At 35.8% G+C, this 17,285-nt stretch overlaps 1 protein-coding gene and 1 non-coding gene across 6 annotated transcripts in view; one reads left to right on the plus strand and one right to left on the minus strand.

Moving 5' to 3' along the window:
- LOC145242518 (protocadherin beta-2-like) overlaps window positions 1-17,285 on the plus strand; it is a 329,075-nt gene that overhangs the window by 288,229 nt on the left and 23,561 nt on the right. For 3 of the 5 annotated variants that reach the window (XM_080105584.1, XM_080105583.1, XM_080105586.1), the window contains one exon: window positions 7,751-7,916. The exons of the other annotated variants lie outside the window; for them this stretch is intronic. In XM_080105584.1, the coding sequence (XP_079961710.1) occupies window positions 7,751-7,916 (166 nt within the window). The remainder of the gene's footprint in view (window positions 1-7,750; window positions 7,917-17,285) is intronic. 5 annotated transcript variants of the gene reach the window in all.
- On the minus strand, window positions 15,863-15,935 carry Trnar-acg (transfer RNA arginine (anticodon ACG)). The gene has a single exon. It is a non-coding gene; the product is annotated as a tRNA-Arg (tRNA).

Consider the following 17,285-nt stretch of genomic DNA (forward strand, 5'->3'; position numbering starts at 1 on the left):
GTTGTAGTCAGCTGGAAAACAGCTCCGCGATATTGTATTCCACAGGCTAGTAGTTCTAGAAAAGAAACTGTGTTCATGGAATTTGTGTTTAGTTTTAAGCACAGATAGAGTAGGAGAAATTATTGATAGTTGCTGTAGCTAAACGAGTGTGTTGCTGTGAATGTTTTCTGTTGGTAGTAAGAATGCTAAGCAGGTTGAGGATGTATGTTTATTTATTCTAAAGCGTTTCGTTCTGTGTTAATGTTGGAATGAAGATTATAGCTTAAGGAGGAACCCTTTCAAAACAAAAGGAAAAAAAAAGGAAAAAAGGTTCTTTTTTGTTTTGGTTTTTCTTTGACGTGGAAGAGGGTCTTCAAAAAATCCTGAGAAAAATGGCTGCTTGTTATTGTGGAAAACCAAACATCTTTATAGGCTTTTCGTTTTTTGTATGACAAGCACCTTTTGTAAGAGAGATAGAGAGAGAGGTAGTAAACGAGAGAGAGAGAGAGAGAGAGAGAGAGAGTAAACGAGAGAGAGAGAGAGAGAAAGATAGAACGAGAGGGGGAATAAATAAATATGTATTGACCAAAAAAAAAAAAATTGAAGGAATGTTTCTCCTACTGCTTGACAACCTTTCTGACATCCCTCAAAGGGACGTAACTCAGTCTTTCCCACCCATAAAGCAAAGGAAGATTTTTTTTAATGGCTTCCACAATATCAAATACTGAGATAATACGTTTTGGCTATCGACTGTTTATGCAGCATCGTCATTCTGCTGTCCATAAAAAAAGAAAGAAAAAAAAACAAGTTTCGCAGAAAATTACGCCTGTTTCATATGTCAAGATTAAAACATCAGTGGCTCATGACTACACAAGACCAAAAGAATAAAAAAGATGAAGACATAAACAAATGCTTGAATCTAACTGCTAAGCATGGCTGAACAAAAACTTGTAAAAGAGTAACAATAACAAAGATGAAAGACGTGTTTGTTGGAAATTCTTCTTTTTTTTTCATATTACTATGTTAGGAATATTAAGATATAATTTATCTAAATAAATGCTTATAGGGAAACAAATGTTAGAAATAGGTTATAAATTGTCTACTGATAGCAAGTAAGATTGTAATTGTAATTATAAAACGTAATAATATGAAGAAGGGTGTTTTTCCCTGAGATATTATGTCACGTTTGCTGCGCAATAGAAATTCTTGCTTTATTTTATATAGCAATGTTGGGGGTATTGCAAGATACACCTGAAGAAAGTCAGAGGTTACATCAATGGAAACATTGGGAAAATAACACTGAAGATCAGAACAGAAGTCCGAATAATCCAAATAATATGAACGATTAATCCTCATTTTAAAAAAAATTCAGAAATAGGAAAAAAAAAAAATTAAAGAGTTGTATTTGATGCTGTTGTCATTTTTTCTTATTTTTTTACATACTATATATATATATATATATATATATATATATATATATATATATATATATATATATATATATCAATGCTAACTGCTATGTCTACCTCAAGTTCACAAGTTAGCGCCACATTATTAACTGCTTGTCTCTCTCCTTCTCTTTTATTTCTTATCCCTCTCAAGGATAAGGGTTGATTGGCGTACATCAGTCAATGGGATTATAGCATAGTAAACGTAAGTAGTGGAAATTTAAGGGGACGGTTCATCAAGAATTTGTTCACATTGGACTTGAAGACAAAAAAAAGGAACTCGTGACTTCTGGAAAATCTACAACAGTGTAGTAAATAATGGGCAATCAACAATTCCCCCACTAACCAACAATCACGAGGTTGTCTCCTCGGCAACCGACAAGGCTAACATGCTTGCCAGTCGGTTTGCCTCAAACTCCACACTGGACCCTTCCAACCACCCCCTACCTGACTTTCCTATGCGGACAGACGCCACGCTAGACGATCTGAAAATCACCCCTGCTCAGGTGCATGCTATCATAAAAAACCTTGACACTTCCAAAGCATGTGGACCCGACCTCATCCCAGCTGTGCTATTGAAAAAGTGCTCAGCCGAGGTAGCTCCAGTTCTCTCCAAACTCTACAACAAATGCCTTAATGAATCTTGCTTTCCGAGCTGTTGGAAAACTGCTTCTGTAGTACCAGTATTCAAGAATTCTGGCGAAAGAACTGACCCATTAAATTATCGCCCTATTAATTAGCCTCCTCCCACTTTTTGCCAAAATATTTGAGACCTTAATTAACCATGCTCTAGTCCAGCACCTTACAGATGCTAAACTTCTGACCGGCCATCAATATGGATTTAGACAAGCCCGTTCCACGGCAGACATCTTCACTGTAATCTCTGAACGCATATACCATTCACTGGACAAAGCGGGAGAGGGCAGAGCGGTAGCTCTAAATATATCTAAGGCTTTTGACAGGGTATGGCATGAGGGTCTCCTCAGGAAGATTAGATCTTACGGTATCACTGGTAGAATACTTAACGTAATTAAATCCTTCTTAGATAAGAGAAAAATCCAGGTTGTCCTCGACGGTCGTACATCTAAACAATATGATATAAATGCGGGAGTGCTTAAGGATCTATCCTTGGACCTCTGCTGTTCCTGATATTCATAAATTACCTCCCCGACAAGATTGCCTCTGAGATGGGTATATATAGGCACGACAGGAAAACAAACAAACATATATCTAAAGTAATGGCAGAAACACTAGAGGATGACCTCCAATCAGTAGTGGAATGGGGACAAAAATGGATGGTAACGTTCAATGCCACCAAGACAAAACTGGTTTCATTCAATAATTACAAGAAACCTTCTCTATTACATATAGCAATGGCCAACGACTCTTTATCTGAGAGTACGTCTCTCAAGCTCCTTGGCCTAACGTTCACTGGAAACATGAGTTGGAACAATTACATCGAGGGCATTGCCAGGGCCGCTGCAAGGAAGGTGGGCTCTCTCTACCGTGCTAGAAGACTTTTAACACCCGAAAGTATCCTGTACCTCTATAAGGCCACTATTCGCCCATGTATGGAGTATTGCTGTCATATTTGGGCCGGTGCATCGGCTACTAGTCTCTCGCTCCTTGACAGGGTTCAAAAGAGAGTCGCAAATCTGATAGGCCCTAAACTGGCATCTAAACTTCAGCCTCTGTCCCATCGTCGAAACGTTGCATCCCTCTGCCTGTTCTACAAGTATTATAATGGTGAATGCTCTGAAGAACTGCAAGCACTTGTGCCCCCACGACGTGAACACCCTCGACAGACCCGACAAGCTGCAAAATCCCACCCCCACACTGTAGAGATCCCTAGATGTAAAAGATCTTTCTACTCCAGTAGTTTCTTCCCCAGAACTGCTAGACTTTGGAATTCCATTCCAGGTCACTGCTTCCCCAACTGTACTGACATGCATAAGTTCAAGTGCAACGTGAACCAACATCTCGCTGCCCTAATCCCTACATAGTACCCCAGTAGATGTTTCCCCTGATAGTAGCCCCCTACACCAAAGTGGCAATGTGCCTTGTTTGGGGTGAAAATGTAATAAAAAAAAAAAAAAAAAGACAATCAAATTGTAGTCAGCTGGAAAGCAGGAAAACAGAACAGAGTTCCACAAGCGTGCAGTTTCAAGAAAGACGCTTTGTTTATGGAATCTACGTTTGGGTTTAAGCACAGATAAAGAGTGGGGGAAATTATTGATGGTGGTTTTGGCTAGATGTGTGTTTTTCATGAAAATTTGGCGAGGGGGGGCCATTGATTGAAGCTCAGACAAGCACTTGCCATGGAAATTACGATAAAGCAGAGACAGGCTTGCAACGTCTCTTTTGTGAGAAAGAGGTTGCAGAGAAGAGAAAAGAGCACCCCCCCACTAAGCTACGAAGTCTATTTTGAACTCTGTCAAGGCAGGATAAGCAGCTACTAGCAGCTTCTGCCCAGATATGGCAACAGTACTCCATCATTGGACGAACCCGGCTTTTTGTTTGTTGAGCATTATTCATGATGATGATGATTTTTGTTGACATTCAATATCATTCTATTATGAATATCGGGTACTTACAGAATGAACCACTTGAAGGTTGCCAACGTTCCTAAGCGAAAATGTTCCTGTTGAACACACTGGGTTCGAACTCGATACACTCAGGTTGTCAGCTTGCATCATTAACCACTGAGCCACCGTCACTTCCCTGAAGTTGTAGTTGTGTCAAGCATAAAACTTGAACTAATATACACTTTCTTCGCTTTCAGACTAGAATCTACAAAGACGGTACATAAATAGCATGGGATATGTGTTTGTGCCAGACGTCCATATAATGGTAATATGTCACAAACTCCTACAAGGGTTTTGACAAGGAAGCCATTGATTGAAGCTCAGATGTAACTTCATCTTAACTAGAAATATTCTGAAATTACACCAAGCAGGGTACTTAGCTAAGTTTTTTTTCAGTTTGGCCAAAAGTAGTGCGATGTGAGGTTTGTGGTCACCTTGCACGTCCATAGATTACACAGCAACAATATAACAAAAAATACTACTGCGGAATTTCCATGGGTCTCGCTAATAATTGTGTAACCTTTTTTTCTTGTTACATAAGAAGGGGACAGACGCCAGTAATTAAATAGATAAGTTTGAATATGCTATTTGGAAAAGGTTAGAATCGAACCCTGTAAGAAAAGTTAAAAATAGGATACATATTGAAATCCTAGGAATGTAGAAGGATTGTCATTTTTCTTTGAAATAACTAAATATTATTTATGTCAGAGTTAGATATGAACAATGCAGTTTAGAAATAATGATGAAATAAATAGGTTAGAAATGAAACAATTCATTTAGGAATTACTTTGTTTGCCAAGACCGTGTTTGGACATACCTAGGTGAAATCCACGTGAATGAATTTCATGTGTCGACACATGCCTTTGATGTCATAAAGAAGAGAGTTTCCAATATTGAGATCGGTTCGAGACAGACAGACAGAGAGAAGATATAGAGGCAGAGAGGAGACTCCGTGAGGGTCGGTCAGCCTGGAAGCTGATGCTCCTTGGAGACAAAAGGGGGTGAGATAAGACCATGTAATCGTTAAAGCTTGAATTCCTGATTCATCAATCAACCAGCTGGTCGAGTAAAGAATCATTATATATTTGTCGTCGTCGTCATTATAAAGTAAATATTTTTATCTACCATCTTGTAAACGAACTTTGTATAACTCCATCAAAGTATCATGTGTCCCCACCATCATCATCAATAATGACATCTCCTCTCTGATGTGTTAAAAAGAACTGTAAAGTGTCACATAGCTATCTCGTCCTCCAATATATACATCCCCGATATACTCTCTGATATGCACACCCACTATGTAACGTTATTATGTTGGTCATAATCCAAAAAGGTTTATTATTAGATGAGCATCACTGCTTATTTAACAAACATGTATGAGTATTATCAGGTTATTCGGACTACTATTCTTAACAAGGTTTTTTACATTCAAAACGTTTTGGCCGATGTAACCTACAGCCTACTTCAAGTGCATCTTTTCGAAATTGGGAATCTTTGAACCAAACTCAGAAACCAAGATGAAACTTCGAACTGCATCCTTTATTTAATCAATGGGGTAGAATGTTCTTATCCAGTCAGCCATGACGAGTTAGAAGTGTTCATTTATGTTATTCTAGTTATTATCGCCGACAGTAAGGATTCTCACTTAAAATTAATTATTAATCAACGCTTTTATCCATGCACAAAATTCAAATATAAATTTGGAGAACTTTGAATCTAATTTTGCAAATTCAGATATCAAGTGTATGGTTCAACTGATGAAAGGACACATTTGAATTCATCTGCTGAACTATCCATTTTATATTGAATTTGCATAAATCTTTATTCGTGGCATCGTGTTTCTATCCATATTCTGATCTTTTACAGATTTTTGGATTCGGATTTTATCGGAATCATTCACTTCATTATTCACGGATTTCTAGCTTTGGACCTTATTGGAACCAATCATTTCATTGTTGACGGACTTTTGGCATTGGACTCGATTAGAATCATTCATTTTGATTCTGAGTTCTAATTAACCATTTTGATCCTCTTTTTTTTAATATTTGCACTGATACGTCTTTCTATTCGATTTTCTGAAACTTTCATTGACACAAGTTTTCTTTAAACATACGTTAAAAATTATTTTGCATGTAATTTTTCAAATTTTTGCTAGATAATATGTTTCAATCTATAAGGGTTATTGATTTTATCATCCATCCCTTTTACCTATTCCTTTCCTTTAACTGTCGAGCGTTTGCCGCTATGTTTAAAAAAGATGGCGCTCTTCATTTCTCTATAGGTCAAGCAAACAAAGGGTCAGCATTTCGCGATCCAGAAAAAGTAATAATTTCGTCTGTCAAATAATTCTTTTGTTAGCTATTAGCATTTAATTCGTTTCTGTTTATTTTATACACTATTTCATCATCATCATCATCATCATCATCATCATCATCATCATCATCATCATCATCATCGGTTTAACGTCGGTTTTATATGTTGTCATGCATCGAATGCCTTTAAAAGATTGACACCCAAACTAATTTATATCTAGCCAGGTCTTTATTTATCCCTCTTTCTCTTGTCCAATTTTATCACTTCCTCCCATGTTTTCCTTTACCTTCTCTTATGAACTTGACCTTAACCTTAATTGCTCATGACCTTCCTATACTGTCTGGATTTGATCTTTCTCTGAGGTCATCAGAACTAAGCCTGTTTTTTAAGATTCGCATTACACGTCCATCATATCTGTCTCATATAATTTCTCTTCATGAAACGCATGTCCTCAACCCTCACTGACCAGGTTTTACATTGAATACACATGTCTAATAGACTCTTTCCTTGGTTGACAGTGGTAACTTAATAATGGCAGAATTCCTTGAACTTCATTCATGCCTAATTCTAGCTATCATACTATTACCTGCTTCACCCTCTGCTTTAAATATGAGATTTTCGATTTGAATTATTATCATTATAACAAAACGATTACATGACAGAGAAAATTACTTTGTTATGCATGCTAATGTTATTTTTTTATTTGCATGGCCCACATAGAAGACTGTCAAAATCGTTTTAAACAATGGGAAGAAAATCCATTAGTTGAAGGAAACGAATAGCTATTGCGTTTGGTAATAAAACAATGACTGATTGGTCGAAAACTAGTTAGCATTTTTTAACGATAAAAACAATCTTAAAATGTAACTCCATGCAAATGCCAGAGAGCTTTCTATTCTGATAGTTTCTTCCTTTGAACAGCTAGATTTTGGAATTCCCTTCCTGCTACCTGCTTCCCTGACTGTACTGATATGGAGAAATTTAAATGTAACGTGAACCAACATCTTGTTAATCTTTCCTAGGCATGGTCCCAAATATCAGCCCCTTATGTTCAAGTTACGATATGCCTTGTTAGGGGTGAATGTGAGAAAAAGAAAAAAAAGAAAAAAAAGTAGTATGATAATTTCCCTTGAGAATAAAAAAGTCTTTTTGCATATCTTAATTGCCATAAGTATATTTTATATTACTAATAGGCTATACTCATGTATTATGTATTGAAGTACATACTAAAGCAAACAATATGAATAATATATTATGTTATAATATAAGTATATATATATGAAATAGTAATATATATATATATATATATATATATATATATATATATTCAATATACATACACACCCAAACCTACAGACTCATCCATATCTATATATGCATAAATATAGATATATGCTGCAATGTTTTGTGTTCTATTGTCCACAGACCTGCGTTCGGGATGTGGCAGAGCCTTTTGGGGTTGCCGGAGACGTAAAAAGCCCAGTCATGGCCCCCGATTTTCACAACAGTGGGGTGTCCACAACTTACTCTCGTGCCAACAGTGGACAGGCTTGGAGTGAAACAGATACTCGACATGGTGAGGAATTGTCAGGTATGTAATGAGAATACAGAAAGGATAATGTCTTCTGAGTAGCTCTTCCACCTTGCACCTTGCCTATCTAGAGTTTACTTAATAAAGCAGTATATGGTTTGAAAGGCGATCAGTTGAAATCATTATTAGATGTCATATATTTTTGAATGGGTATTTGGTTTGTATTATTTGGATTCTTTAGACTACTGTCCTCATCTTGAGTGGTATTCTCACAATGTGTTGGCTGATGCAAGTTCCGACCTTCCTCAGGTGTATCTTATCAAACTGGGAAATCTATCTGATGAACTCCGGAATCTGCAAAGAATAGAAAGTTTAATTTAATTACACTAGAAGGCCGCCCGGGTTTGCCCGGTCGTAAAATACACTTAAATCTATTTTAATTCATGCCAATTACGTATATATTATTACAGACACAATTCTCCGTCAATAATTATATTAAATCTAATAAATAGTAGTTAGATTAAAACTAATGTATATATATATATATATATATATATATATATATATATATATATATATATATATATATATATATATATATATGTATATACACGACTTTAGGGCCATCAGCCAGAATCAAAATGAAAACATAAAACTCTTCCTCTTATTCCTTAGCCTCTGAGACATGCTCTTAGGCATATATATATATATATATATATATATATATATATATATATATATATATATATATATATATATATATCGTTTTTTAAATATAATTATCTACTGGCACGTGTTTCGTCGTCATGACTGGGTAAAAGTTCTAATTAGTTCACAGTAGTATTTTGAGTGTTGCCAGCATTCAGGATTGAACCTTAAAACTCCAGAAGAATGTAATTTACAACTGGATTTTACCAAGTACTTTATCCATATCATGGGTCCTTGCAGCGACACAAAAATGCAATTGTAAATTACTTAGTCTTGGTTAACAGAACAAGAGCATGCTATCTCCATAGATTAAATAAAGGGTTCCACTTGAAATTCCATGCAGTTTCCGGAGTTAAAAAGAAAGCATCCCAAATTCAACAAGATACACCTGAAAAAGGTCGGAGGTCACATCGACTGAAACCTTGTGAAAATAACACACAAGATGAGAACAGTAGTACGAATAATCCAAATAATCTAAATGATTAATCCTCATCTAAAAAATTTCGGGTTTTATTTATTTATTTATTTATTTTACTTTATATAAGGTCTTGTTCTGTTTTTAGTTGAAATTTTTGTGACTACATTTGTTGTAAATAAAATGTTTCTCAAACTAGATAATAGCAATCTCTTGAACAGTCTAAACATAATGATAAAGATGATATGAAAAACAATAATTAGGAAGGAAAGGGAAGATAACTCCTCAAAAACTAGAGAGAATTCCTAAGATGCTCTGGAGTCTTCATAGGGTGAACAAAGGGAGGAATTAGGCACCTAATGGTAATGAGAAATGTACTACATCAGAAGGATGACACTGAGGGATTCTGTGGACAAAGGGTAGACAGGGGAAGAGGACAGGTAAATCTAAAGGTTGTGTATAGGATACGCTCAAAGAACTAGGAAAATACCTGAACTAAAAACAAGAACATTGTCAAAATGATCACTACAAAAAGCAGCAAAACTGGGAGTAAAAAGGTGGGAAAAACCGAATAAGAAGAGAACTGCTGCATGGACGATTTATGAGGCTATATAAATTTATAAGACTGTATAAATTTATAAGACAGGCCAAAGAAGTGACACACAAAATAATATGGACATGGCTATGAAAAAATGAACAGAATTGCTACTTAAAGAAAAAATACGATCAAAATGAACTATATATATATATATATATATATATATATATATATATATATATATATATATATAGAAAAAAAAACAAAGAAATCAATAAATATAGACTCTGTGAACAAAGAGACAAAACAATAAATTACATGAGTGAATGCTACAACAGAAACGACTGCATATGGAAGACAGTCTAATGTGAACAAAGAAAGGGAATCATAATTACAAGCTGATGCCAAACAACATAGTGTCGGTGCTCGACACTTGCCCTATTCAGGTTTAACTGGCTTTGAGAGTATGAAATTCATAAGGGGTCCCCAGTCGCAAGTATATCCCTGTCAGAGGAGATGACAACATTAGGTTTTGCAACTTTTGCAGGGAGGTGTCGACGTCCTCCTACATACAGCATCTGGAATTCCTAAATTGGTCACCCATTTTAGTAATAACCAGGCTCAACATTGCTTAACTTTGGTGATCTGATGTGAACCGGTATATCAATGTGATTATGCCATATCTCAAACAAAACAACATAGTCATACATTTTTAAAGAAGATAGAAACAATGAGGATAGAGAACACCATACAGACCTCCACTGGAAGTGTGCAGAGAATACTGGAACCTTGTGGAGGCTTATTGCCACTCAAATTTCAGAGAAAACCTTTTGCCATTATCAGTCAGAAATCATTGGCAAAGACTGTGCATAAAGTGATTTGCAGTGGCTATTGAAAAGCGTGTAGAATTTTTGAAGTCTGGGAAAACTTTTATCACTCACACTCCAGGAACCACTATATCTTATTGGCAGTGAGCAATGTCTCATAGTGACTCATGTGAAAGTTTTCAGTAAGAAACAATAATAATCACTGCTTTTTATAAGAGTCATGATGCCACTCAACAACATAGTAAAGAAGGTCAATGCTGATACAACTTTACAAAGACAAAGGAAAAAATACCATCTCATGTGTAGAAATGATCTTAAACTATTTGCAAGAAACAAAAAGGGGATAAAAATAATAATAAACACAACAGGAATCTTAGGATATAGGAATAGAAATTGAAATGGAAAAATGTGCACTACTGGTGATGAAGAAGGGAAAATTTGAAACGACAAAAGTAACAAATCTACTGAATGGCGATGAAGGCAATTGCTGCACATATCTGGGAATTCTGGAAATGGACGCCATCAAATTAACAGAGATTAAAGTAAAGATTAGAAAAGAATACGTTAGAAAATAAAGAAAGTTCTTTGAAATTAAAATATACAGTATACATCAAATAAAGGAATAAATACTTGAGAAGGGACCCTAGTAAAGTAATCTGGACCTTTCATAAACTGAGCAAGTGAATAATTCTGTGATGTGAATCAAAAAATGAGTCATGATCATTCATAATGTGTTTCACCTGAAGGAAAATAAAATATGAAAAAGAAAGAAGAGGGAAGAGGATTGATAAGTATAGAAAACTGCACGGTTGGGGCATTAAAAGAACTAGTCAAATAAAAATAAAGAAAGGCTGATTACAACTGACAAATACAAAGAGGAGCGAAACGGGAAACAAAATATCAACCAAAATAGAAATAAAACAAAAATTAAAGAAAGAACGTTGCACGAATTCCATGGATGATTTATAAGACTGAACAAAGAAAAGATGTATGAAAGCATATGGACATGGCAACGAAAAGGACACCCGAACAGAGAAAAGCAATCTGCACAGAACACCCTTTATAAAAGACAAAATAGACAAAGCGCAGGAAAACAATAGATATAGATTCTGTTGACAAAGAGACGAAACGGTAAATCACAACATAAGTAAATGTAGAAAACACTAGCTCAGAAGGAATACAAAAAACTGATATGATTGGGCTAGAAAGGGGATCTATTGAGAACTACACAAGCAAATATATTTTGGAAATTCAGACAAATGGTACGAGCATAAACCATATGCAGAATTAAAGGCATATATGCAAACAGGCAAACGTATTTAAATGAGAAAACCGGATACGGCTCCATTCATCTAGCATGGCCATAGTCAAGACTCAACTCAATACATGAGTTTACAGTGTAATTCAAATCTTGTTGGTAGCTGAATACTTGCTGCTTCGCCAGGGCTCTCTAGGGTGTTTTTTATCATGACGCCACCACAAGATGGCACTCTCTTAAACCATCGTAGGCACCATGGCTTAAGAGAGTCCCATCTACCCTTGAGGGAAGGATAGACTGTGCCAGTTTCTCAATCTGGTATTTTACCTCGCGGTACATACAGCCCCTCGCTTTCCCAAATAATCACCCATCTGGTACTGGTCAGGCTCAACGTTGCTTAACTTTGGTAATCTGGTGATAACCGGTGTGTGAACATGATTGTGCCGGATACAACTATTGTTGGCAAATGTATACAAAATAGTATATTTCGACGTCCCAGCAGTTCATATAATGAAGCTCAAAGAAGCAGAAACACTAAACAAACATATAAACTGAAGCAGAAGGTGACAAGAAAAATATAGACAATTACTTTTTATAATTTGGATTGTTCGGATTCTGCTGTCCTCATCTTTGTGGATCTTATTTTCACAACGTTTCAGCAGATGTAACTTCTGACCTTCTTCAAGTGTATCTTGTCGAACTCCGGAATCTTTCTGTCAAACTCAGGAACCTTTTTTGTTGAACTCAGGAATCTTACTGTTGAACTCGAGGATTTACATGAATTTTCAAACAGAATCGTTTATTTAATCTACGGAGTAGCATGTTCTCATTCCATCATCCATGACCGGGTAGAAGTTTAAGTAATTCACAATATTATTCTTCATATTGCGCCTCACTGAAAATTGAACTTTTAAACTCCAGAAAAGTTTCCCTTGGAGCTAAATTTTACCTAGTATTTTATCCTTTATACTACTGGTTTTAATGCGTGGCTGATGGAATTAAAAGCTTATTACTGCCATGGATTAAAACTCTGTTCGAAATATCTTTAGTTTGACAAGAAGAAGGTCGACGGTTACATCGGCCTAAACGTTGTGAAAATACACCAAAGATGAGAACAGTAGTCCAAATAACCCAAATAACATTAATTATCAATCCTCATCTAAAAACTTCAGAAACATAATAGAAAATAAAAATATCAATAATTTTAGAAACATTAGGAACTAATAGCAAAAAAAAGAAAAAGAAAAAAAAATTAGGAGAAATTAAAATCATTAATTATATATTTTATAAGAAATAAATATTTTTCATATAACGTCATAGCAATTTTTAAGAGAGAGGAAATTAGATGGAATTTATGTTTGTGTCAGATTACAGTACATTGGCATATATATATAGCATAAGCCTGAAGAGTCCTAGAGTGGATGAAAAATATTTTATAAATTACTATATGCATATATATATATATATATATATATATATATATATATATATATATATATATATATACTCTCCGCTTATATCAGCATTGTTTCCAGTCGTCCTAGACTTCTCCTTGCCACTAGACTCAAACAGTGCCGATTCAGGAGAGGTGTGGTTTGAGATTGCGCAAGATTTGCCTCACAATTACACCTGCAGCTGCCCCTTCAGTTAATATCCTTTGTCTTTCGAGATTGAATCGAGGCTGTTTATATATATATATATATATATATATATATATATATATATATGCATATATATATATATATATATATATATATATATATATATATATATATATATATATATATATATATATATATATATATATATATATATATATTAGTTTTTGTTTTTAGATGTTACTGCTAAAATTGACTCTTCCTCATTGTTTTTACATTGTAATTAATAGGGCTGGGACAGCAGCATATTCTTTTCATTGTTTGGACTCTCGAGTGTGTATCCGTTGATATCTTATATGCTTTTATATAGAATGATGTGGTTCTAGGTTGATTAACTGTCTGTGTTGGATATATACTTGAGAGTAAAAAAAGGCAAGTCAAGAATATTCTGTTGTCATAGCCCTAGTAATTAAGGAGTCGAATACTAAAACTAATGAGGCCTCCAAAGAATGGGACTCTGCTAGTAGGTTACCTTATTCTCCAGATTAGCACACACCCACACTAACGTTTAATTTATTTATTTAAAAAAGAAATTACTGTTTAAAAGCGACTGTATATATTCTTGCCATTATTTTAAGAGGTAAGGAAGCCTCCAGAGCACTCCTGAAATAAGCAGGCTCAGCAGCCTTTTGGATTAGATTAACGCACATATGCAGTAACGTTTTTGTTTGTTTTATTTTTTGTTTATTTGTTTTAACATATATTGTTACTTTTAATAACGTCTCTATATAATTTTATTTTCTGACAGCATTTTAAGTAAGCGATAAAACTAAAACTAAGGCGGCCTCCAGAGCAGTGCCTGAAGGTAGGTTGAAAATACTGGCAATAATTTTGCTACTTGGCTAAATGAAAGACTGGACTTTTATGGAAGAGCGCTGGAGACATTTTGAAATCAGCCAAAAGCCAGCAATAGTTATCTACAGTCGGACATTCCCGAAGCAGCCGGGCGCCTAATTGAAAGGCTTGATACGAGACTGATGGCTTAATAGATCTTTCATCTAACTGTTAATAATGACTGACCACAGGTCATTTATTTTTATGCGACTTGTGGTAATGACTAGGCCAGAATGATTAGTCAGATTTTATGGTGCTGTTTGGGTGACTTTATGTATTAATATAACAAACTTCACGTTAAGCATCAGATTGAGAACAGCTGAAGATGGGAAGAAAGCTATGCAATCAAATGAAACGGATATATCCTTATCACTATATTTTAAAGAATGATTACCAGGTTAAGCAATGCTGAGCTTGGTCAGTACTTAGATCACTCCCCTTTCGTGCTTACCGACTGCTGAATTCGGAATTTTAAAGACAAGGAGCGATAATTAGTATCATTCGGATTACTATTCTAATCTTGATTTTTAATTTTACAACGTTTCGGCTGATGTAATCTTCCACCTTCTTCAGGTGGCTCCTTTCAAACACAGGAAGTTTTATCTCGAACCTAGGAATCTATAATCTCATACCGAACCCTTTTTTTAATCCGTGGGAATGATTGTTCTCAGGTAGGTGTAAATTATTTTATGTTAGTCTTAGTTATTATCGTCTGGAGTAGGAATTGAACTTTCACCATCCAGAACTGATTGTTGGTCAATATCTTAAACTGTTATAACATGGCACGTATGGACAAGGTTAGCATCGACTTTGGGAGTTTAAATTTAAGTCTAAACTGAAGGCTTACATTTTTGTTAAACATATTCAATACTTAATAAAGCTTTATAAATATTTATTACTAGTGGCTGCGCCGTGTCAGCACACACAACGCCGAGTTAAACACAAAATCAGGTACACTCAATATCAAGTACACTCAACATATTCTTACCATCAACCCTTACACTGCGAACTTCGAGTATTGGAAATTACCGTATGCGCAAAAAAAAAAAATCATTGAAAAAACAAAAATACCCTAACTCATCATCATCACCATGCAGTCCGTCAGTCTTGACGATGACTAGTCGGGGCCTCAGTGCTTTATCCTTCGGTGTTGGCATAGTCCTCTTTCTGTGTGAAACATCCGGTCACAGGCACTGCACATGTGGGTGCCAGGATTGTGTCGTCTATAGCGTCTCAGCTCTAAGGCTTCTCTAATCTTTCTCTCCATTTCTTTCTTTCCTTTGTGGAGGCTGTTCAGCCAACCACTCTTTTCTTTGGCTTATTCCTCCCAACTCTCGACATTGATGTTCATTGCCTTCAGGTGCCGATTTGTTACATCTTTGTAGCGAAGCTTCTGACCTCCTATCTTGCGGGTTCCATTTTCCAGCTCCCCGTAGAAGATCATCTTTGGAATTCGGTTTTCTTCCATGTGCCTGGTCTATCGTAATTGCATAGTAGCAAGGGTAGCTTCCACACTATTTAGGTTTGCTCTCCTGAGAACTTCCGTCACTCCATTTGATCTTCATGATTCTTCTCAGGTGTCTCTGTTGGACGGCTTCCAATCTCCTTATGTGTTCTCTATACAGAGTGTAGGTCTCTACTGAGTACAGCAGGGCTGGCAGGATAATGGTTTTGTAGACTCTGCACTTCATCTCTAGCCAGGTACTAGCCCTTGTCCAGAACCCTAACAAGGGTAAGGATAATGAGTAAACATTGGATAAAATTATTACAAACTTGCCAGGATTCGAACCTGGAATCTTCTGATCCGTAGTCAGATGCGTTATCCATTGCACCACAAGTCCTGTCCATATGCCATAAGATGTCACCGCGACTGTATACAGACAATGCTAAATTCCGTTGACATGGGCAGGTAACTTTTTCCGCAATTCCACGAAACGACCCAAAAACCCTTATTTCGAGCTTTTAGTGTGACTCAACGTTGTTTGTTACGGACCATGTATAGATAAGGAAAATCTAGGGCCTCACACCTTTCAAAAGTTTTATTGGTATATATACACACACACACACGTAAATAAATAAACATTTAGAATTTTATTAATAGCATAGATATAAACATTTAGTCTAGCTGGCAAATACGATTATGCTCCCTCAGGTGTAAACTAGTTATGAGAATTTGGAGTCGATAAGCAAAACAAACTATCTGGTTTTCAAATCTCAGCAAGTCATGTAATACTTCTTGTTATACTACGGTCTTTCTTTGTCAAATACTGTAGTTTGATAAACAATACTTTTGGTTAGGCATTCATTTTATAGTGGATAAAGTGCACAAGTGTTACTTTTTTCTTTATTATGAATTTTCTTATTTCTATTTGGCTGATGGCGACTAGATTTTGAGTTATTATTATTTCTAGTGGTTCTATCTTTGCACTCATCCAGTGGCGGTCTGGTTAGTGCTTTGTCTCACCTCGGTCTTTCCATCCTCTTCAACTCTTCTCATCTATTTGGTGTGGTGCCAGTTGATGTCAGCATTATTTTTTGTTGTTTTTTTGTTTATTATTGTTATTATTTGAATTATTGGCTCACAAGGAGCTTTCACACAGGTCTTCAGAGATATTTCCCTGAAAACAGCCTGTGGTGTTCCCTGGAAGCTGAGTGATAACAAGTCTCCCCAGGTTTCCAGTACCTTCCACCTCTTTCGATAACATTTTCAAATAAATTTGCATTATCGCAACAGTTGCTTGCCATTGATTTCTCGTTGGCATCAGTTATTGGTCTTTGCTGGGGTTTGAGTTGCAATAAGCCTCCCCAAGGTCCCAGTTCTCTTCGCATTTATTCGGCTGAAGTCTGATCAGTTCATCGGCCTTTCCTTCCTCTTTAACTCTACTTGGTTATTTGGTCTCACTCTTTAGTTTGGGAGGAGAGGCAGTGATGTGGCAATAGGGGTAGGATTGGGTTAGAGAACTTATAGATATGCGGTTTCAGTGTTCTTGGTTCTATGTAGTGTTTCATGTTTTGTCTTTGCAGCAGTTTGTCTGGCCTGCACTTGTTGCTTCTGTGTGCTAGTTTCCACATTCAAGGGTTTTCCGTAATATTTCAACTGTTTTCATTATTGTTGTTCGTTGTATTTTCTAGTCATTATTATTATTATTATTATTATTATTATTATTATTATTATTATTATTATTATTATT

Source organism: Euprymna scolopes, chromosome 21, assembly GCF_053919585.1.
Source record: "Euprymna scolopes isolate OS-2025 chromosome 21, ASM5391958v1, whole genome shotgun sequence".
Taxonomy (NCBI): Eukaryota; Metazoa; Mollusca; class Cephalopoda; order Sepiida; family Sepiolidae; genus Euprymna; species Euprymna scolopes.